Raw genomic sequence first — 22,901 nt, 5'->3', positions numbered from 1 at the left:
GCAGGGCCCTCTGGTGGCCACCGGGGGGTACTGCACGCGCAGAGGGCGCGGGGCAGAGGGGTGCGGAGAACGCGGAGCGCGGGCGGCGCGGGGCCCGGCCTGCGGCCTCCAGGGCCTCGCACCCGCGACGGGGAGGCCGGAGAGTCTCGGGGAGCAGACGAGGCCCCTCGGTGCCTCGGTCTCCCCGCCGCCCCGCGGGCCGTGACCCCGCAGCCCCGATAGCGTGGCGGCGCCTGGACCTTCTGGCCTGCCGACACCGGTGCCACTGCGCGAGGGGAGTGCCGGCTATTTTTAGCCCCGCGGTTCGGGCGGGTTCAGGAATTTAGTCAACAAAGTTGCTGGCATCTCCGTTCGGCGGCTCCATCGCGGGACACCCGGCTCGGAGGGTGCGCGGCGCAGGTGGGGAAGAAGAGCGCGTGCCGGCGCGGGCTGGGCGCCGGGCCGAGGACCGGGGCCCGTGGCGCAGGTGCGTCCCGCTCGCTGCCCCAGGCTGTGGGGCTGTGCGCGCCCCCAAAGCAGAGAGCGGTCCTTGGCACACGCGCCGTGCTGCGACGTGACCGAGAGCGCTCTGTCCCTTCCACCCCCCAACTGCTATACGGCTGTTATAGGACTTATACAATGAACAAATTCAATCTTAAATATTAACATCTGTGCGTAGAAAGAAAATTCTGGAAGGACCTGGGCAGGAAGTCCCCAGGGCAGCTTGCTTTTTAGGTTGTTGCAGGCATAAATGTGTATTAGTTTATAGTAACAACAATTCGTACAATTGAGAGTGAAACCCCACTTCCTAAGATGTCATGGGGTGGCCCATCCCCACTGTGCCCGAAGGACACCGCTCACCCCTTCCTCTTGCTCCCATCGTCCTCCAGGGAGGGCTCGCTGGGCTCTGCTGGGCAGGCAGGGCCAGGCAGACCGTGAGGGTCCTCCCATCGCTGCAGGGATGGTTCAGCCAGTGGCTGGGAGCTCGGGCTCCGGGTTACACGGGTTGCCAGAGGCATTGCAGGGTTTGGGCCTCCCTTTAAAGCCCCCCGGTGTTCAGAGGGAGGCCCACACTCAGCCATCACCAAGTCCAGCTAAGCGGGGACAGTTTCCCCACATCCAGCCCCCAAATGTGATATTCAAGGATGCTGGGCCCTTGAACACAGACAGACCAGACCCCTTCACGAGGCGTGTGGCTCTCGGTCACGCCTGCCCCCACTCATTCACTCACTGCCCCGGGGGAGAGGCTCCTGGGGCCAAGCAGGGCACCTATGTCCCTGACTGGCTTAGGCACTGGGCAAGCTCCCCAGCCCTGGATTTGGCCTTGGGGTCAGACTAGCTTTCTAGAAGTCCTTTGGGCCAGCAGGCTTGCCCTCAGCTCTTGCCCGCTCCTGGGGCTCTTACCACCTTCTCGGGCTGCTCCCTGACCTCTGTGTGGCCTCAGCAGAGCCCTCTTCCCGCTGGTTAGTCACAGTCAGGCTGGGTGGGGAAGTGACCCAGAGTCCCGGCACACAGGCTTTGAAGGGCTCACGCCTGCAGGTGCCGCGCAGAATGGGCGTGATGGGCTCCTCAGCCCGGGGAAGGTGCTGGCCTTTGCTGCTCAGGTAGCAAGCAGCCTCCAAGCTTGCTGCTCCCCCCTCAGGACCGGGAGGGCACTCACAGCCGGGGCTGGGGGCCGAGTCCCTGAGGACCCGGGCCCGCCCTCCCACCTGTCACAGAGAAAGCGGACGGGCGTGCTGTCCTCTCGGCCCCTTCAACGGCCCATCTGCAGCCGGGAGAGGAGACACCGGTTCCGTGTGGTTCCTGAAAAGCCTCTTTCTCTGCCCGTCTGACACCTCCGTGCCCTCTCAGGGCCTCACACCCACCAGACAATCAGTGCTTGAAGCAATGGACTTCCGTGGGGACCACCGCGCAGCTCATCATTAAATGCACCCCAGGGCGCCCGGGTGGCTCAGTCAGTTAAGTGACTTTTCACTTCAGCTTAGGTCACGATCTCGCGGTTTGCGGGATCGAGCCCCGCATCAGGCTCTTAGGATTCTCTCTCTCCCTCTCTCTCTGCCCCTCCCATGTTCTCTCTTTCTCTCAAAACAAATAAACTCAAACAAATAAATGCTACCCTACAACTCCTTGAGTACCTGCTGTATGGCCCCGGGGGCATCTTCCATCAGGAAGGCGGCCCAGAGATCTCTGGTTGAAAACAAGCCCGCTGGAGGGTGACGACACAAGGCAGGTTTACACCACATTCGTGGGCTGTGTTGCCTGGCTTTGTTCCAGGCGTGAGAGGGCTGGTCTCTGACCCCGGCGGCTGGGAGGACACGAAAGCAGGGGGTGAGGGGACAGCTGCTGGCCGGAGCCACCGGCAGCATCTTTGGGCTCACGCCTGGCAGGGTGGGGCGGCCTCGACTGGCTCGGCTCCCGCGGGGTCGCCGCACGGTCGCCCAGTGGGCTGGTTGGGCTTCCTCGAAGGGAGGAGGCTGGTTCCCCGAGGGCCCGAGAGAGCCGGGGGGATGTGCCGGGCGATTTTGTGAGTCCCTCACTGCACGGTTGGTGGAGGCGTGGCAGCGGCCTGTCCGCATCCGAGGGGAGGGACAGACGCCACGACCGTCCGGCAGACCGTGTAGAGAACACTACCGTCACAGTGTCCTCGCAGGCAGTGAGCAGAAAACTAGCCACACGGTAACACGCTAGGGAATTACAGCGTGTCAGTGTTTCCTGCTGTTAGGAACAGTCACTCGACGTCTAGCCCCTCAGCCCACGTGTCTTCTGTGTCTGTGCTCGGGTCCCGCAGAGCCCAGGTGGGGTCACGTGCAGTCCCTCCCTCCGTGGACGGACCCCTGCAGCTCAGTGGGTGGTCAGCAGGGCCATTTCCTGGAGTCTGGGGAACGGAGGCCCCGGCTTCTTGCTGCCCAGGGGGCTGGCGGACGCCTTCGGCTCCCCCGACCCCAAAGCTGCTCCCACTCGGCCAAAGGAGGAGAGCCCCGGGAGACTTACAGCATCAGGGGACAAGTCAGCTGGGTTCTGGGGTGGGAAGCATGTCCCCGTCCACCCCTCAGGGGGAGGGGCCGGGCCAGGCGGGAGCAGGTTTGAGGTCAGCAGGGAGCCCGGCTGCGGTGGTGGCGTGGGGGGAGGGGGGGCGAGGCAGCCTCGGCGGCCGCCTGACACCCTGCCCCACGCACCTCATCTACCGGCAGGAAGCCACCCTTCCACCCTTGCCTGTCCTGTGCCACGTGGAGCCACTGGGTCCTTGACATCTGATCCCACAGAGAATGTCAGCTGGATGGGTCATTTCTGTCCTGCCCCCGCTGCTCAGCCTGGGACAGGGTCTCATCCACTCCCGTTTCTTCCAGGGCTCAGTGACAGCAGGGTCCAGGGTCATGCCCTGTCCACTTAGGGGGCTCATTCGTACTTTAAACGAGGAGCCTGCTGTGTGCCAGGCACACTGGGCGGGGTGGGCGGGGCACGCTCAGCAGGGTGGCAGGTGCCTCCGTGGGGCGGGGCTCCAGGCTGGGATGCCCGTCCAACCAGGGGCGCTCCCCCACTTCTCAGGTGAGGCCAGGCCCACCCTGCCCCAGTCCACGCCTCTTCGGCGGTGCTCCCACTTCAGGCACCTACCTCACTACACCCTGACACTGAACCCCCAGACAGATGCCCAGAGACGCCCCCACCCCCGCCAGCTTAGAGCTTAGATGTGGCCCATGGCTCTGACCTCCAAAGCCCACCTCTCTGGGGCCCAGCCCGACACCTCCAGCTCACAGGGTCAGTGAAGTGTCTCCTCCCTGCCCTGCTCCACGGTCTGAGCTGGCCCACCGGCCCGTGCCACCGCTGGCCACAGGACTCCAGGGCTCCCCCCGACAGCCGTCTCTGCCCCGGCCACCAGCAAGCGGCAGGACAGCCAGAGTGAGGGGCACAGGGCCGGGGGGCAGGCGGCCCTCGTGGGGCGGATCTCCGAGAGGGAGGCCGCGTGCCCCGCCGCACCAGGGCAGTCCCTGGGAGGGCGTGGGCCCGGGGCAAGGACGGTAAGGGTCTAGGAGAGGGGCGGCCCTTCCCAAGTGTGCAGGAGTCCGTGCTGTGCCCTCAGCTGGCATCTTACTTTGTCTGGCTTGGTGCGGGCAGTGACCAGCGGGCACTCAGGTCCAAGGAACTGCCCCCTCGCCCGGTGCAGGAGCAGGGACTCTGACCAGGCAGAGGCTGAGGCTGACCAGGTCCCCACATGGGTCACATGGGAGTGTGCAGGAGGTGGGCTCGGCCCAGAAGAGGGCAGCCGCTGGCCCGGCCTCCTGCTTCCTGGAGTCCCCAGCCCTTCCGGAGCCTTCCACACTGGCCCTCGTCAGACCAGCTGCACGGTGGGGCAGTGGGGCCTGGGTGGGAGCCACTGTCACACTGGCTTTACCAGCAGGCAGTGCTGGGGTGAGTGTGGGGCCACCCGGGGGGCTGGGGGAGCCCCCCTGCAGCACACACAGCTACCTGCTCTACAGCCTGGGGGGCCTGTGGCGCCCTTGTTTACTGAGAAGGCAAGTGCAGGGAGGAGGCGAGAGTCTGAGGCGGCCACCGCTCGGATCGGGCTGGACCAACAACCCTGTGTCCATCTGTCTGTCCATCTGTCTGGGAAAGGAGGCAGGATTACTCCCCAGGCCCCTCCCCTCACCAAAAGTTCAACCTTTGTGGGGAGGTCGTGGTGGGTGCCAAGAGGGAGCCCCGAGGGGGAGGGGGCAGGAAGCCCCCGTGGCTGTGCTGTGCTTGGGCCGTGCCGGCCGAGAGCCCCCGGGACTGCCACGGTCCCAGGCTGGCGCCCCCGGTTCTGCGGTCTCCCCACTGTCGGTACCAAGCCCGGACTCTGGCCCCCACTGCATCATCCGCCCTGCTCCTGCGAGGGCCCGGGCCGAGGCTGACACGGATGCACCCCGAGGGGTGGCTGGAGCAGAGAGCCGGCCCGCAGTGGGGACTCCGCCGTTTACTGATGGGGAGTCGCTTTCTTTCTGGCCAGGTGTAACCCAGAATCCACGCCCTGCTGCATCGGCTGCAGCGGGGCCCAGGAGCCTCAGGGACAGCTGCGTGGGGTTCCAAGGACGTCAAACTCTTGTTCTGTCCGACTGACCAGGTGCCTTGCCCTGAACAGCCCTGGTCCTCCTCACCTCTGGGGCTGGCACAGCTCACAGACGGGGACTGGTGGAGAGCAGGAGCCCCCCCACTCCGATCCTCACCGCCACCTCGTGGGTGCTCCAGGCCGAGGCCACCGGGGCAGCAGCGACTGAGGGAGGAGCGTGGCGGCCAGCCCCGGAGCGGCCGGGGAAACACCCTGAATGGCTCTGTGCCCCTCGATCCTTGTCAGACCAGACTCCATCCCAGGCCCTTGAACTGAGGCTACGACCGCCCGCCAGGAGGCCCCGACTCCCTCCAGAAGCACAGACACTTGTGGCATGGGAGGGGTGAGCCTGGACAAGCTGCTTCATGGCTCAGGCCACCCCGGTCTGCCCTCCAGCCCCTGCCTCGGCCCAGCCACTGTCCTGAGACACCCAGGGCAGGGGCCGGGGGGGGGGGGGGGGGGGACCTGGGCTTGGGGACCCTGGCCCCAGCCTGTTGCATCCAACACGTCCCCAGGGCTCCCTCCAGGGCCTCTCCTCACCACAAATCACGCTGGCTTGGCCACAGGGGAGAGGCTGTCCCTGACCCTCTGAGCCACTTCAGGGAGCCATTTCAGGGAGGCGGGGAGGAGGGCAGGCATTCCTGCCCACAGGCCCCGTAGCTGCCAGGAGTCTGTGGCCAGCCCCTCAAAATCCGGCCCCCGGGGCCCAATGCCGTCCATCTGCGCTGGTGCGAGGCAAGGCCGAGTGGCGGCGTGACACGTGACAGCAGCCAGAACAGGCAAGCAGACACAGGACAGGACCTTTATTGCTGAACACAAAACACCCACCGGGGAGTCCCGGGGGAGGGCTAGGGCGTGCTGCGCGGCGGCTGCCGCACCCACAGCAGGCACAGGCCCGGCGGCGAGCCCTGCCCGGCACCCCTCTGGGCTGGGGGTCGGGGTCCAACCCGGGTGCGAGGCTGAGGGCCCAGGGGTGGGAAGGTGAGTGTGCGGAGGGGTGGCAGGGCAGGGCCCCGCCCAGGGGAGAAGGTGAGCCCCTGGGCACGCACTGGTCACAGAAGGCCGGGAGCCAGGCAGGCAGAGCAGGGACCCCGGGGCCCCAGGGTGGGGCTCCGTGGCAGGTGGCCCCTCCTCTGGGGCGGTGGCAGGCGGAGCCTCCTTCCTCTCCAGGAACGAGGGGCTGAGGTAGGCGCGGGCTGGCCCCCTGGGCCCTCACAGACGGGGTTTGATGTGCAGAGTTTTCCCTGTTCCGAGAAGGGCAAAGGTCAGGTGCCAGGACCGCCCCCCCACCCCCACCCCCCGCAGCCGGGGAGGAATGCCCCTCCCGCCAAAGCTTCTGGGTCAGGAGGGGGGCGACTCCATCAAGCCCCGGCCTGCACGGCCTGCACAGCGGGGCTGTGAACGAGGGCGACGAGGGCAAGCGGCTCCGATCAGGCTGCCGCCCGGCCCCGCCCACCCTGCGGTCCGGCGGCCCCGCCCACCCTGGGGGCAGGCAGCCTCGCGGTGCGCAGGCCGGGTCCCAGGCAGGAGCCACAGCGATCTGCCGGCTGAGCTATAAATACCAGGTGCACGCCGCCTGCGCCAGACTCCGAGACCCACGGCTCCCCTCCCACCTGCAACACGGCTGCCAGACGCACACGTGGAGGCTGAGCTGTGCCTTCAACCTCAAAAGTCACACGTGTGAACGGTCGGCTGAGCAGGGGGGAAGGGACCTGGGTCCCCGGTGCGGTGACAGGGCCTGGGGGCAGACGGTCAGGTCACGTCCGCGGGGGTCCCTACCCTGTGTGCCCCGCGCTCCCTGGGAGTCAGTGCCCGCCTCTGTTATGAGGGCTCCAGGCCCCGGCTCAGGCTGGCATCCCCCCCTGCCCACGGGCGCCTCCATGTGGCTGCCCACAGGCACGGCACTCTCTATGTGCCCCTGGGAGCCCGCCTCTCCTCCTGGGCCCCCACTCAGGGCTGAGGACTCCAGTCACCGGCTGGGCCGAGCCAGAGCCCAGAAGCCAAGCCCACCCAGCCGGGGCTCCAGGCCTGCACACTGCACTGGCCTCTGCCCACAGGCCTCACCCCTACTGGGTGACTGCTTGAGTAGGTGCAGCCAGCCAGCCTGGGCCTGCCTCCGCCTGCCCCTCTAGCTCCGGCCCCGGCCAGGGTGGGGGAGGCCCGGGCAGGAAATGAAGGCTGATGGGGCCTCCGAGGCCAGCGGGAGTCTCTGCGGCCTCTCCCGGGCCAGCCTCCACTGGCACTGGGCTTGGCTGCCTCAGGGCCCCCATCCGCCCCGTCCCCACCCCAGGGAGGCCCACCCGGACGGAAGGTGCTGGTGCCCTGGTCCCAGGCGGGCAGGTGGAGGGCCTGGCCGAGGCTCTGCGGCCCCGAGGCGGGGGGCTGTACACAGGCACCGCGGGTCCCGGCCCCTCGGAGGCAGGCGTTTGAGCGTGCTCAGCGGGGCCGTTAGGGAAGGCTGCGGCAAGCATCTTCCATTAACGTTACGACCGTGAAATATGACAATAAAATGATGGCCGTATGGTCGCAAATTTGCAGCCCGCCGAGCTGCGTGGGGTTTATCGTCACTCAAACGCGCGGAGAGCTGTAAAATGTTTACAGAAAGGGTCGTTTGCAGCCATAAAATCCTCTTTTCTCTCCTAAACAAGGCTGAGTGGAGCCATTTACCAAGCCCCAAACGTTCATCGGGGGAGAGGGAACATCTGTTCTCTCCAGGAGTGTGCGGTGATCTTCCAGAACAAATTAACAGAAATGGGCGCTTTCTAATTAAATCAGCCCTCGGCTGGGGTGGCCTGTGCGGGCGGCCGCCACTGCGCTCACACCTTGGCCAGCTCTGTCCCCGTGGGCCCGAGGCGCACCCCTGCCAGCGGGGGGTGGGGTGGGGGGGGAGGGGGGGCGGACGCGGCACCATCAGCGCCCAGCCCGTGCGGGGCGCTCACGAACCATCCGGGCCCCACCTGGGAGTCCTGACCCGGTGGGGCTATGGGGAGCACTGAAAAAGAGCCCCCGGCCGTGCCACGCCGGGCTTCAAGGGGCCAGGCTGCCTACCTGAGTCCTTAGTTGGGGGGCTCCTGGGGGTCCGGGCCCTGGGCTGGCCTCCTGGGCTCGGCGAGGACTGCAGGGAGATGAAGGAAGGCAGCTTGGAGAGGCTGCTGGAGCTCGTCGCCGCAGAGGCAGCCTCCTCCCGGAGAGACAGCTCCTCTTGGTCCAAGGACAGGGAGGGGGAAGGAGGGGTGGGGGAGGAGGGGGAGAGGGGGGAGGAAGAGGAGGGGGTGGAGGAAGGGGAGGGGGAGGAGGGAGGCTTTGCTGACAGGGGAGAGCCCGAGGCTGCAGCTAACACCCTTGGGGAGGAGGGAGGGGAGGCTGAGCCAGCAGCCACGGAGGTGGGGGAGCTGGGCGTCTGTCTGGTGGGGCGCTGGGCAGCCGAGGACTTCCTGTGGGAAAGGAAGGGGAGCAGAAGTGTGAGGGTGGGTGGCCGCCCGGCAGGGCTGGAGTCCTGAGGGCACTAGCCGACCAGCTATGCGGCACCTGTCCCAGCAGCCACCGGGCATCGCCATCCAGGTCTGAGGCCAGCCCTCGGCCCCAGAGGACCGGCCGGTGACGACAAGGGGCCTCTGGCCTGAGGCAGCTGGGGTGAGCCTGGCCGGTGAGCCCCGGTTCCCACTGACCCTGCCCTCACCTGCCACAGTCCACTCACGGGACAGGTGAGCACGTGGGGCCCCAGCCACGAGTATCACCCAGAATCTTCCCTTTCCTGGGAAGAAAAGGGAGTGGGAGTGGGTAGCTGAGAAGCCGCCACCTTCCTCCATGGGACAGGGACTGGGCATTCCCACATAGGCTGGTCCGGGCCAGGGATGTCCTTGGCTCTGTCCAGCCTGGAGGTGTAGGGTGGGGCACCTCTGGAGGTCACTGGATCCTCAACTTTGAACTGAGGTTTTTTTTGGGTCTGAAGCTCTAAGAGCTGGGATGGGGTGTAGGGTCTCCCCGTGAGGATGGTCTCCCAGCGTGGGGAGGGACTGCTTCCGGAACCCCCCTCCCCGCCCCCCCCCCCCCCCCCACTGTCCCAAGCTTACACACACAGCACCCACTGGCCCCGTCACCTGGGTCCGTGGCTGGAGGCGGCCTTGCTCTTGGGTGACGCGCTGCTGGGCTCCGGGGCCGGGGCTGAGGCCGCCCGCCGGCCAGGGCGCTTCTGGTTGCGGTGGAGCAGCTGGCACTGGGCGCCCCGGGGGCAGACGCCCCTGCGAGAGAAGTCGGGGCACAGCAGCGTGTGCTTCTTCTTGCACTGCGGGGGGGAAGAGGGCAGCCGGGTGAGCAGGTCAAGGCCTCTGCACCAGGCGGGACAGCCCTGCCTGCTCAGTCCCCCAGGGCCAGAGACTTCCTGTTGGAAGGCTGAAACCCCCAGGCCAGAGCAGCCTGCACCCCCACCCACCCGTGCCCCCTGGGTGATCAGAAGGGCCCTGGGCTGGACTGACGGCAGGGACCGGGCTGGCCCAGGGGTCTCCTAGGCTGGTGTAGGAATTCTCAGGCCACTAATCCCCTCTCTGGACCGCAGCACCCCATCCTGGCTGAAGATGGAGACGTGGGGGGAGGCTCAATGCGTGGAGGACCTTATGCATGGGGTTTAGGCTCCAAGCCCAGGGGTGCCCAGGTCGGCCGAGGCCAGCCGCACACCCGATCCACCCCACCTGTCACGGCGGCTAATTATACCCGGCTTGGGACGCGCCATCCAGCAGGTGCTCCGTGCAGCACGGGGCCTCAGCTCCGCCCACCAGGCCCACAGGGAGCCAGGAAGCCCCTGCCCATGGCCAGTCTTAGGGGGCACAATGGGGGTGTGTGTGTGTGTGGAATGTAGCAAGTGTCCCTCGTGTTGGACCAGCCACCGGGAGAGACACTGTCCTGACAGGACCCACTGCAGGGGCCCCGCCAATCCGCCCAGAGCCAAGTTTCAAGCAGCCAGGCCGCAGTGCTCACACCCAGTCCGGGAGGCTGTGTGCTGGCTGAACCACTTGGAAATATGTGGCAACAGCTCTGAAACCTGCCTCTTGGAAGCCCGTCCCCGGAGCCCTGGACCTGGGCCCTGCTCCCAGCACCCAGGACAAAGAGCCTGGCTGAGGACCCCGCGGAGTGCGTGCCCGTTCTCTGAGCACAATCTGGGCACTGGCCCCATTCAGGCCCCATACCTGCCCCTCGGCTGCCACCAATGGACTGGAAGCCCCTCACGCTCATGCCAGGGGGCCGGAGCTGGTGGGGCCATCTGGGCAGCAGGACCCCCAAACGCACACTTGCACCCCCCTCCCAGCTAGCCCCCCCTGCCCCCGAGAGAAGGCTGATGTGTGCTCGCTTGCTTTCAGGACACAGGGTCCTGAGACGCAGGGGCCCCGCCGCCGTGGGTTCCACTCTAAGACCAGGAGAGTACAGGGCACTGGTGTACCAGGGCAAGGGCGGGCGGCGGGCCCTTCTGCAGGGGAGTGGTGGGTGGAGAGAGCCTGGCACCGGACAAGAGATGACCCGGATGCCGAGTGCATATCGGGGGGCGGCCGGCTGGGCCCATGCTGTCCCATGTGTAGACCACGAGCCACGCGGAGGCTCCGAGCCACGGCGGTGCTGCGGGCTCGGCAGACGAGGACGAACGTAAAAGGCCACACCGATGTCTCCTCCGTGACTGTGCGGTGAAAGGTGTGATGGGTCGGGTTAATACAATTCATTTCACCTGCTCTGCGTTTACTCTTCTAAGGTGGCCACAAGGAAACTCAGAATCTCACGTGTGGCTCACATCTGGCCTACTGGATGGTGCTGGTCTGAGCTGGCCCCCTCCCTGGGACAGCCACACGTCGAGGGTCGAAGGTACAGAATGTTCCCAAACCATCCACAGGCCGTCAAGAAAGGAAAATGATGGACAAAAAGCGACTCAGAAACACACTGGACACAAACGGAGCCTCCAATTTCAAAGGCAGGACGTCTTCGTCCAGACGAAGCCCACAGGTGTGGGAGCAAAGCCAAACAACCACGCAGGGGCCCCAGAAAACCCCCCAAAGGCCTGGAAATGAAGAAACACGCTACTAAATTCTCCACGGGTCAAACAAGGAATCACAGAAATGAGGTAACGGTGAGAACTGGGCGCCAGTACTGAGCCACGCGTCAGGAGCAGCTCCCGCGCCGGGAGACAGGTCGCAGCCTGCAGGCTTCTGTCGGCAGAGAGGCTCCTGCTCGACACGGGGGGACAGCAGAATGGCCCAAACCCAGCAGAGGGAAGGAAACAGAAGGTAAAAACAGAAAGGAAAGAAATACCAAAAGAGGGGCAAACCCAGGAGAGCCGAGAGTTGGTTCTCTGAAGAAATGAATCAATTTGTCCAACAAGACGGACTGGGAGACGAAGAGGCCAGCACAGAACACAACGAAGGACAAACGGGCCGTAGCTGGTGACCGTGCTGAACAACAAAACGCTACCAATACAACATCAAGAAGAAACTTTACACGAATGAACTTGAAAACACAGATGAAACTGACAAATTCCAGAAAAACTGTCAAGAAAAAAATAAAACCTGGACAAATACTCCTATGGCCATAAAGGCATGTGAACCAGTAGTTAAAAAATAAAGCAAGTTCCAGCCCAGGGTTTTCCTGGAAGTTCTACCAATATTCAGTGTACTACCCAACCCTGCAGGAACTGGTCCACAGAACAGGGATGAGAGGACACTCCTCAACCCGGTGACAGGGCTGGGGCACTCCTAAAAACAAAACCTGACCGGATGAGATCACAGAGGCCATTTGCACTCATGCCTGAGGGTTCAAAGGTCACACACACATTATAAACAAATGGGAGTCCTGCCGTTAGTGTATCCCGACTAACAGACCAGGACTAAGACGAGTGTGCCTCAAGGATGCAAGGTTAGTTTAACATTAGAAAATCAACAAGCAGAATTTTGCACATTAACAGACTCCACACATGGGATCATATGATCACCTCAACAGCTACAAGAAGTATTTAATAAATCCAGCATGAATTCAAAGTTTAACAGATTACTGATTGGATGGTACTTTCTTAGCTTAATACAAAGGGTTTCTGAGAAGAATGTTCCAAAAGCATCACTTGTCACAGGGAAAGGGTGGAAGCCCACTCCCATCACTGGTACATTGTGCTGGGGTCATAGCCAGAGTAGAGACAAGAAAAAGAAAGAAAAGACGTTTGAACTCAAAGGCGGGAAGAAATGGCCATTATTTGCAGAAGATACATTTCTTTAGGAAAACCCAAAAGAATCTATGGATAAATTATAACAATCACTAATACAGTTCAGCAAGGTTCCTGGAAACAAAATGAATATAAAGAATTCCACGTCTAGATACCCATGAACGTTCAGAAAATAAGAATTTTTAATTTGTTACTTATAAAAATAATAAAAGTGACAAATAAATCTAACAAAGGTACAGAAGAACTTCAGTAAAAGGCAGCACACGAGTGGCCTACATAAGAGCCAGATGCCCGGCTCACTCACAGGCGGGCAGACAAGGGCCAATTCCCACCAAACCGAGACAGAGATTCAGGACAATCTCCATAAAAATTCCAACTTTTTATTTTATTTTTTTAACCTACATTGGATCTACAATATATTTCTGGAAGGATAAAGGGCAAGGAGAGTGAAAACAGCTGTGGAGAAGAACAAGGTGAAAGAATCTATGACCAGGAATTACCGCGAAGTTCAAGTGATCCCGGAGCACCAGCCGGCTCAAGGGTACATAAGGAACAGGGCAGGGAGCCCACCTCGCGGCGCGGCCTGCAGACCCCGGGGACAGGGACAGACGGCCCTGGGCCCGACCCTACAGCACAGCTGTCCCGGGCGGGACTAAAGGGGCCGGGCCCACATGTGAAAGGCCGGCCTAGGGGCTCGGGGAAGGAGGAGAATTTCTCCCGCAAGACACAGATGTGCAAACCTTCACCACCGATAAAGTCATTTCCATTAAAATTAAGAACTTTTGTTCTTCAAAATAACACCACAAAAAAGGAAAAAAATTAATTACAAAGAAGAGAATTGCCATTTATATGACTGACAAAAGATTAACGTCCAGAATGTTTCATATTTATGTATTTTTATGTTCATATTTAGATTTTATAAATTTCCTGTGAATCCACAAGAGGAAACCAACCCAGAGGAAAAACGTCCCCACCCTCACTTAAAAAAAAAAAAAAACAACAAAAAAAACAGGGGGCGCCTGGGTGGCTCAGTCGGTTGAGCGTCTGACTTCGGCTCAGGTCATGATGTCGCTGTCTGTGAGTTCGAGCCCCGCATCGGGCTCTGTGCTGACAGCTCAGAGCCTGGAGCCTGCTTCGGATTCTGTGTCTCCTTCTCTCTCTGCCCCTCCCGTTTGTGCTCTCTCTCCCTCTCTCTCTCAAAAAATAAAATAGACATTTAAAGAGAAATTAAAAATTTAAAAAACCCCAACAAAACCCCACCTAGTTTTCAGAAAGGGAGGCAGAAAAGGTTCAAACACAGGGAAGGCATTTTGCCTCATCAAATCCAGTAAAGGCAAATTAAAAAATGCAATGAGGTAACCTTTTGTCCTTCAAATGGTCAAAAAGAAAAACAGAGGTTGAACGTCACCAAGTGCGGGCAAGAAAACTGGTCTACGAGTGTGAACGGGCAGAAGTCGCCGGGAAGCCATCTCAGTTGTCCACCACAGCAGACCAGTGCCCTCCAGACCCGGGCCGGGGCCTTGCCAGTGACGCGCTACAGCCCCGATCCCCGCGGGCCGGAGGCGGAGCCTGCGTCACGCCAGCCTGCCTTCGGTGAAGCACATTCCATTTCACAGGGGTGAGGCCATGAGAGGCCAGGACCGACCGCACTGCCCACCCGTGCTTGCCCCCACAGTCACCGAGGGGCTCCCTCGGTCCCTGCTCCCTTCCCAGGCCCCGGCCCCACCGGCTGCCTGCTCCAGGCCAGACAGGACCACAGAAGAGCTGGTGCGGGAGGGACAGGACTCGGGTGGGCTGTCTCGGCCCAAATCTGCCACCTAGCTCGTCCACGGCAGCCACCAGCCTTCCCACCCCTCCTGGGTCGTGCCAGCCCATCTCCGTCCTCAGACTGCCACCCCCGCTCTCCAGGGGGCCGGGTCCCACCTCCACCGCCAGCAACACCAAAGAACCGGCTCATCAGTCCTGTCCCCAGTGACTCACCGGCTTCCCTCCCACCCTCCAGAACCAAAGCCACCCCTTCCCCACCTTGGAGACAGTCCCACACTCCCCTCCCTCTCCACCCCTCCTTCTCGCTGTACCTTCCCGAAGGCATCTACCTCATCCGTTCCCTGGCTATTTAGGTTAAGGTCTGCCTCATTCACTCAGTCATTCACCCCCAAATTGGTGACTGAATCCAATGTGATATCCTAGAACAGAAAATGGAAATTGTGGAAGACCGGGTAAGGTGCAATCAGAGCCTGGACTCAAGCCGGGAGCAATACGCCCAGTGTTACTTCTCTAGTTTTGATGGCTGGGTGCTGGTTGTGGTGAAGGTTCAGAGCAGGGGGCCGGGGGAAGGGTGTGTGGGGATTCTGCACCATCTCTGCAGCTTTTGGGTACATCCACAATTACTACAAACGACAAGTTTATTCAACACGGTAAATGACTGTCTGTGCTGGGCTCTGACGTCTACACATGTGACAAGGACAGGAAGACTCTGAAGGTGGACAGAAGGCTGTTGGGGGCCCACGGACCCTCGGATCCAGGATTTCCTTCCTGCCTTGCTGGGGTGGGGCCAGAGTAGGCCCTGAAGAATCGGGGCTGCGGGGCCCTTTCCCCTCCCAGTGGAGGTCAAGTGGGAACCTGGATTTCCATCTGTACTTGGCAGGGGTGCGTCACCACCTCCACTCCCATCCCACCCCTGGTGTCGCAGGAAGCCGGCTGAAACAGAAGGTTTAAACAAGATCCAGACCCCTGTAACAGCCAACATGTCCAGGTTTCAACAGAAAAGGACTCAGCATACTGGAAAAAGGTAAGACCTCAGACTGAATGGAATTCAATTGCAGACAATCAGCGCCTGTCGGCATGAGACTGCAGAGGTGTTGGGCTTATCTGACGAAGAGTTTAAAGGAGCATGATAAATGTGTTTCTTTTCTTTATTTTTAAGATTTTATTTTTAAGTAATCTCTACATCCAACGTAGGGCTCGAACTCATGACCCCAAGATCGAGTCACACGCTCCACCGACTGACCCCGCCAGGCACCCTCATAAACGTGTTTCAACAAGCAATTAAAGACATGCTGGAAACGATGACAATACAGAATGTCTCAACTAAGAAAAAGAAGATGTAAGATAGGACCAAATGAAATTTTAGAACTGAAAAGCACAATAACCGAAATAAAAAAGACTCCTGTATGGGCTCAACAGCAGAAGGGAGGCACAGAGGAAAGAGTCAGTGAATCAGAAGACAGAGCAACAGAAATTAACCAATCTGAGTGACACAGAGCAAACTTTAAAACATGGATGGTGCCTCAAGGGCCTGTGGGAACACAACTCTCATGCACCCAGAGCTGTGGAAGGGAAGAAGAAAGAACTCAAGAGTAATGGCTGAAAATGTCCCAAACTTGGCAAAAACCATAAGCCTACAGATTCAGAAAGCTGAGCGAACCCCAATCAGTAAAAAGCAAAGAAATCCACGAAACCCTGCATCATAGTCAAACTTGTAAAAGCTATGAAGAATCCTCCAAGCAGCCAGAGAGAAATGACACTTCTTCACCTGTGCAGGAAAGTTCAAATGACAGTGATTTCTCCTAAAGCACCATGGAGGCCAGAGGAGGTGGTATAACATTTACAAGAGCTGAAGGGGCAGAACTATCAGCTCAGAATCTCATATTCAGCAAAAATAGCCTTCAAGAATGTGGGGGAAATCCAGACATTCTCAGATGAAGGAAAACCAAGAAAATTTGTCACCAGCAGATCTGCCCTAAACATGACTATAGACGTTCTCTAAACAGAAAGGAGACGATAAAAGACAAGCCTTGGAGCGACAGGAAGGCAGGCCAAGATAACCAAACCACAGGTAAACATACCAGACTTTCCTCGAGTCTCCTGAATTATGTTTGATTACGGAAGCAAAAATTATCAGTGTCTGTTGTGGTTCTAAATGTCTATAGAGGACATATGTAAGGTGGTTACAGACGGGAAGGGTAAAGGACATAAAGGAAGGTGAGGTTTCTACACCAGTAGACTGTGATAAGTTATGGATACACAACACAATGCCTAGTGCAGCCACTAAAAAAGCTACAGAAAGATGTACACACTTGATACTTTGATAAATCAAAACAAAATTCTAAAATTGTTCCAGTAACCCATAAAAAGACAGAAATGAAAAAGTAGAACAAAAAACAGAAACCAACAGAAGTCAAATTGCAGACTGAAGCCCTACCATAGCAATAATCACATTAAGTGTAAATGGCCTAAATATACAAATTAAAAGATTGGCAGAGTAAATTTTAAAACATGACCCAATTATCTGCTGTTTATAAGAAAGTTACTTCAAATACAATACTATAGGTAAGCTTAAGGTAAAAGGATGGAAAAAGGTATATCGTGCAAACATGGATCAAAAGATAGCAGGAGTGGCCACATGAATACCACCTGAAGCAGACTTTAGAGTAAAGAAAATCACAGAGAGACATGTTTTTATGCCATGTCCAATGCGGGGCTTGAACTCAACAACCCTGAGATCAAGAGTCGACCCTGAGATCAACGGTTGGCTCTGAGATCAAGAGTCACATGTTCTACCGACTGAGCCAGTCACCCCAGAGAGACACATTTTATACTGATAAAAGCATCAATCCAACAAGAAGACATAGCAATCCTAAATTTACATGCACCAAATAAAAGAGCTATAAGATACATTTTTTTTGTTGTTAAAACCCTCAGAAAGTTTTACATTTTTTTATTCTATTCTATTCTATTCTATTCTATTCTATTCTATTCTATTCTATTTTATTTTTGAGAAAGCGAGACAGAGCACAAGTTGGGGAGGGGCAGTGAAAGACGGAGACAGAGAATCCAAGGCAGGCTCCAGACTCTGAGCTGTCAGCACAAAGCCCGATGTGGGGCTCGAACTCACAAACCACGAGATCATGACCTGAGCTGAAGTCGGACGCTTAACCGACTGAGCCATCCCAGGTGCCCCTATAAAATACATTTAATAAAAACTGATAGATATGAAAGGAGAGACAAAGCCAAAATGACAGATGGTGACTTCAACATCAGTCTTCCAACAATTAATGGAAAGTCAGCAAGGACATAGAAGAACTCAAAAGTGCCTTTCACCAGCAAAATCTAATCGCCATTTATAAAACTCTCCACTTCACTCAACGAGACTGGAATACATATTCTTTTCAAGTGCTCACAGAATATATACTAAGATAAAGCATATCCTGGGCCTATACAACAAGGTCCAAGAAACTTAAAAGAATTAAAATCATACAGTGTATCCTTTACCACTACAGACTCAAATTAAAACTCAATGACAGAGGGGCACCTGGGTGGCTCAGTAAGTTAAGCAGCCAACTCTTGATTTGGGCTCAGGTCATGATGTCATGGTTCATGAGTTCAAGCCCTGCTTTGGGCTCTGCACTGTGTCAGTGCAGAGCCTCCTTGGAAGCTTCTCTCCCTCTCTCTCTCTCTCTGCCCCTACCCCACGTGCTCTCTCTCTCTCCCTCTCAAAATAGATAAATAAACTTCAAAAAAAAAAACAAAAAAAATGACAGAAAGATATTAGGAAAATCTCCAAACACTTGGAAATAAAACAATAATCTGTGGATCAAAAAGAAAGTCTCGAGGTGGTGGCGGCGGTGGCGGTGGGGGGGTGCGGTGGACAAAAACGAAAAAAACAACAAACAAGAAACAACCAGAACTAAATGAAAATACATCTCAAAATTGGTAGGATTCAGCTAGCTAAATTCATATACAAGAGGAAAAATTCCAGGGGCACCAGCTCAGGTCATGATCTCATGGTTCGTGAGTTTGAGCCCACGTTGGGCTCTGTGCTGTCAGTGCAGAGCCCGCTTCATATCCTCTGTCTCCCTCTCTCTCTGCCCCACCCCTGCTCTTTTCTCTCTCAAAAATCAACAAACATAAAAAAAAGGAAAAATTTCAAATCAATAGTCTAACTCCCACCGTCAGACCCTAGGGGGGGAAAAGAGCAAAATAGAACCAAAGCAACAGAAAGAAACAGTAATGATAAGAACAGAAGTCAATAAAACCAAAAAGAAAAAAAAAAAAAATAAGAGAGAAATCAATGAAACAAAGAGCTGGCTCTTTAAAAAGATCAATAATATTGACAAACCTCTGGCAAAGCAAAGAAAAAAGATAAAAGTCACAAATTTCCAATATCAGGAATTAACAGGGATCACTACAGACCCTGCAGACATCAGAAGGATAATTAGGGCATACTTCGAACAACCCTACACATGTAATTTTCACAACTTAGATGAGATGGACCAATTCCTAGAAATACACAATCACCAAAACTGACTCAAGAAGAAAAAGAAAATCTGACTAGCTCTATATATAGTAAGGAGATCGAATCAGTAATCAAAACCCTCCCAATAAAGAGAAGCCCAAGACCAGAGGGCTTCCCTGGTGAATTCTACTAAACATGTGAAGAAGAACCAACACTTACTTTTCTCAAATTCTTCCAAAAAACGGAAGAGTAAGGAATTCTTCCTAACAACAAACAGCCAAACAATCTGTGAAGCTAGCTTTACCCTGATACCACAACCAGACAAAAATACCACAAGAAAGAAAGCCACAGATCAATGCTCGTCACAAATACAGATACAAAAATCGTCAACAAAATACTAGAAAGCTGAATTCAGCAGTGGGATGCTCAACATACAAAAACCAGCCAATGTAACTGATTAGAGGGGGTCGGTATGCCTGATTGGCTACTTTGGTAGAATTTAGGAAGAAGAAAACCACATGATCATCTCAATTGGTTCAAAAAAGATCCAAGATTCAACACCTTTTATAATAAAAACATCACAGAAACTAGGACTAGAAAAGGAACCTCCTCAACAGGATAAGAATCATACCCGAAAGCCCACAGCTACCATCGTACTAACTGCTGAAAGACTGAAAGCTTTTCCTTTAAGATGAAGAACAAGACAGGGATGCCCCCTTTTGCCACGTTTATCTAACACAGTGCTAGAAATTCTAGCCAGAGCAATTAGGCTAAATAAATATTAAAAACATAGGGATGCCTGGGTGGTTCAGTTGGTTAAGCATCCAACTTTTGATTCTGGCTTGGGTCATGCATGATCTCATGGTTCATGGGACTGAGCCCCGCACTGGGCTCTGTGCTGATGGCACAGAGCCTGCTTGGGATTCTCTCTCTCTTTCTCTCTCTGTTTCTCTCTGTCTCTTTTCTTGCTATCTCTCTCCCTCTCCTTTTCTCTCTGCTCCACCCCACTCATGCACTCTTTCTCTCTCTCTCTCAAAATAAATAAATAAAAATTAAATAAAACACACATACACGTGTATGTATATACATATCAAACCTAAATTTAAAAGGAAGAAAATTATCTCTGTTAGCAGATGACATGATCGTGTATATAGAAAACCCTAAACAATCCACAAAAAATTGTAAGAGCTAATATATGCATTCAACAAAACTCTGGGATATAAAATCAACACACACATAAAATCAACGTATCACTACCCACTTATAAGGAACAATCTAAAAAAAGGAAATTAAAAAATCAATTTTCCATTTACAGTAACATCAAAAAATGTTAGATCCTTAGGAATAAATTTAACCAAGGAGGCAAGAGATACACTAAAAACTACAAAACACTGCTGAAAGAAATTAATGAAGGTCTAAGTTAATGGAAAGACATCCCATGTTCACAGACTGGAAGCCTTCCTATTGTCCAGATGACAATACGACCCAGAGTGATCTACAGATACAATGCAATCCCTACCAAAATCCCAAAGGCCTTTTATAAAATTTATTTATTTTTTTTAATGTTTTATTTATTTTTGAGAGAGAGAGTGAGCAGGGGAGGGGCAGAGAAAGAGGGGGACAGAGGATCTGAAGTTGGGCTCTGCGCTGACATCAGTAAGCCCAACCTGGGGCTCAAACTCATGAACTGTGAGATTGTGATGTGAACCAAAGTTGGACACTCAACTGACTGAGCCCCCTGAGCGTCCCCCAAGGGTCTTTAAAAAACAGATAGAAAAGTCCATCCTAAAATTCATATGGAATCTCAAATGACCCCAAAAGGTCAAATTAATCTTGGGGAAGAAGAACAAAATTGAGAAATTTACATTTCCTGGCTTCGAAAATTACTATAAAGCTACAGTAATCAAAATACTTGCTTCAGGACAGACACCGAGACCAATGGAACAGGACCCAGCACCCAGAAACGAGCCACCACGTATATGATGAGCTGAATGTCAACAAGGGTGCCAGGACCACTCAAAGGGGAAGGTGCACGGCTGTCCACAAGCGGAAGACCGACGTTGGGCCCTCATCTCACACTACACACAAAAATGGACTCAAAATGGTCAAACACCTGAATTTCAAGACTAAAACTATTAAACTCGTATTAAAAAAACCACAACTACAACCACAACAACAACATGGGGAGAGGCTTCAGGGACATCAGGTTGACAAGTATTACTCGGATATGACATCAAAAGCATAGGCAATAGGAAGAAAATAAAGTGTTCTCAATCAAGGAGAAACTTTTGTGCCTCACAGTATACTGTCAAGAGAATAAAAAGACAGAATGGGAGAAAACAGTCATAAATCCTCTCCTGGTAAGGGTTTGATTTCCAGAACATAAAAGAAGTCCATAGCAACAGCGAAACACCCCAAACAACCCCATTCACAAGTGGGCAAAGGAGCCGAACGGACGTTTCTGCAAAGAAGATGCACCAACGGTCAGCAAGCTGACAAGACGCCCCCATCATCAGTTGCCAGGGGAAAGCAGACACTCACGAAGGTGGCTTTTAGGAAAAGGGGTGAGGCCAACAAAGCCTTGGTGAGGATGCGAAGAAACGAGAACCCGACACACTGCTGGTAGGGACGCAAAACACAACCAGTATGGCGGTTCCTCAAGATGCTAAACACACAACTGCGGCATAACCCTGCAGCTCCACTCCTGGGGGTCCGCTCAACGGAAGCGAAAGCAGGCATCTGAATGGACGTTACGTGACAACATTCGCAGCGGCGTCGGCGACGGTTTCCAAAAGCCACAACCCGAGTGTCCATCCCAAGACGAATGGACAGAGGTGTGGCCCAGGCGTCCCTGGGATGTTACTCGGTCACGAAAAGGAGGGAAGCACCGACAGACCGCACTGTGCGTGAATGTTGACAACATCACATGAAGTGAAAGAAACCAGACGCAAAAGGACACACACCGTGTGACTCCACTTACATCCGGTATCTGAGAACAGGAGGATTCACGGAGACAAAACGTAAATTAGTCAGTGCCCAAGGCCCAGAGGGAGTAACGGGGGGGTCACCCCTGAACGTTTCCAGTTTCTGTTTGGGGTGACGGAGAAGGTCTGGGAATAGACAGTGGTGACGGCTGGACAATACTGTGAATGCGATTAATGCCACTGAATCATACAGACAGAAATGGCAAATTTTATGTTATCTTTATTTTACTGCAATCAAACAAGATGAATGATGTAACATACTAAAACCCACTGCACTGTAACTTAAATAGGTGAATTGTATGCTCTGCGAATCAGATGTCAAAGCTGTTGGAGACCAGATGGAGGGGCGGCCGATGCGTCTAGCATCACGCGCTGTCAAGAAAACGCAAAATGCAACCACAGCGAGAAGCCACCTCCCGCCATCAGCAAGGCCGAAGCCGCAGGACAGGTAGGGACGGGTGGTGGCAAGGACGTGACAGAAGGAAGCCCCCATCCGCTCCTGGTCGGAACGTGGACTGCCGTGGCCACGTTCGCGGGAAGTCCAACCCGCAGTCGCCACGTGGCCCAGCAAGACCACCCCCGGGTGTCTACCCAAGAGACACCTGTGCATACCTTTCACAGCTGGACTGTTCCAAACGGCCCCCGGCTGGACACAACCCAAATGTCCACCCACTGACCGACGAATGCCACGGCGTGGTCCAAGCACAACGGAGCAGCTTTCAGCCACAAAAAGAACACAGGCCTGATCTAGCCCACAATGTGACAACCCTCAAAATCATGGTAAAAGAGGGGCGCCACAAGGGGCGCCGGGGTGGCTCGGGTGGTTGAGCGTCTGACTCTTAGTTTCGGCTCGGGTCATGATCCCAGGGTCGTGGGATAGAGCCCCGTGTCAGGCTCTGCGCTGACCGTGTGAAGTCTGCTTGGGATTCTCTCTTTCTCCCTCTCTCTCCGCCCCTTCTCCACTCCTCCCTTTCTCAAAATAAATAAACGTTAAAAGAAGTTAAAAAAAAACTTTTTTTTTTATTAAACCTCCCCCCCACCACCCCCCCAAAACAAAAACGTAAAAGAAGCCAGGGGCACCTGGGTGGCTCAGTTAAGCATCAGGTCATGATGCCAGGGTCGTGAGATCAAGCCCCGTGTTGGGCTCCATGCTGAGTGTGGAGCCTGCTTGAGATTCCCTGTCCCTCTCTCCCCTTCTCCCCTGCTCTCTCTCTCTCTCAAAAAACAAACAAACAAACAAAGAAAACAAAAAAGGAAGGAAAGAAGCTGGACAACAGAGTCTATGTGTTCGCAGATTTCAATATATGAAACGCCCAGGAACACACGGGTTTGCGGAGAAAGGAGGTAGGTTCCTCGTGCCTGGCAGGAGAGGGGCGCGGGTGGGACTGACTACGGACGGCAGAAGGGCTGCTGGGCGACGGACAC

At 55.6% G+C, this 22,901-nt stretch overlaps 1 protein-coding gene across 2 annotated transcripts in view; it reads right to left on the bottom strand.

Annotated features, from left to right (window-relative positions):
• Positions 1–5,850: 5,850 nt before the first annotated feature.
• The window catches only part of ZC3H3 (zinc finger CCCH-type containing 3), an 88,173-nt gene continuing 71,122 nt past the window's right edge, over positions 5,851–22,901 (bottom strand). Inside the window, exons 10-12 of one of the 2 annotated variants that reach the window (XM_027063720.2) lie at positions 9,163–9,347; positions 8,111–8,177; positions 5,851–6,306 (exon numbers count right to left, since the gene is read on the bottom strand). In XM_027063720.2, coding sequence (XP_026919521.2) covers positions 6,115–6,306; positions 8,111–8,177; positions 9,163–9,347 — 444 coding nt within the window. In that variant the 3' untranslated portion in view covers positions 5,851–6,114. Of the gene's footprint in view, positions 6,307–8,110; positions 8,497–9,162; positions 9,348–22,901 lie in introns of both variants that reach the window. The other variant, XM_027063719.2, reaches the window with a different exon arrangement.

This window comes from Acinonyx jubatus, chromosome F2 (assembly GCF_027475565.1).
Source record: "Acinonyx jubatus isolate Ajub_Pintada_27869175 chromosome F2, VMU_Ajub_asm_v1.0, whole genome shotgun sequence".
Lineage (NCBI taxonomy): Eukaryota > Metazoa > Chordata > Mammalia > Carnivora > Felidae > Acinonyx > Acinonyx jubatus.
This window is presented reverse-complemented; position numbering and strand designations above follow the sequence as displayed.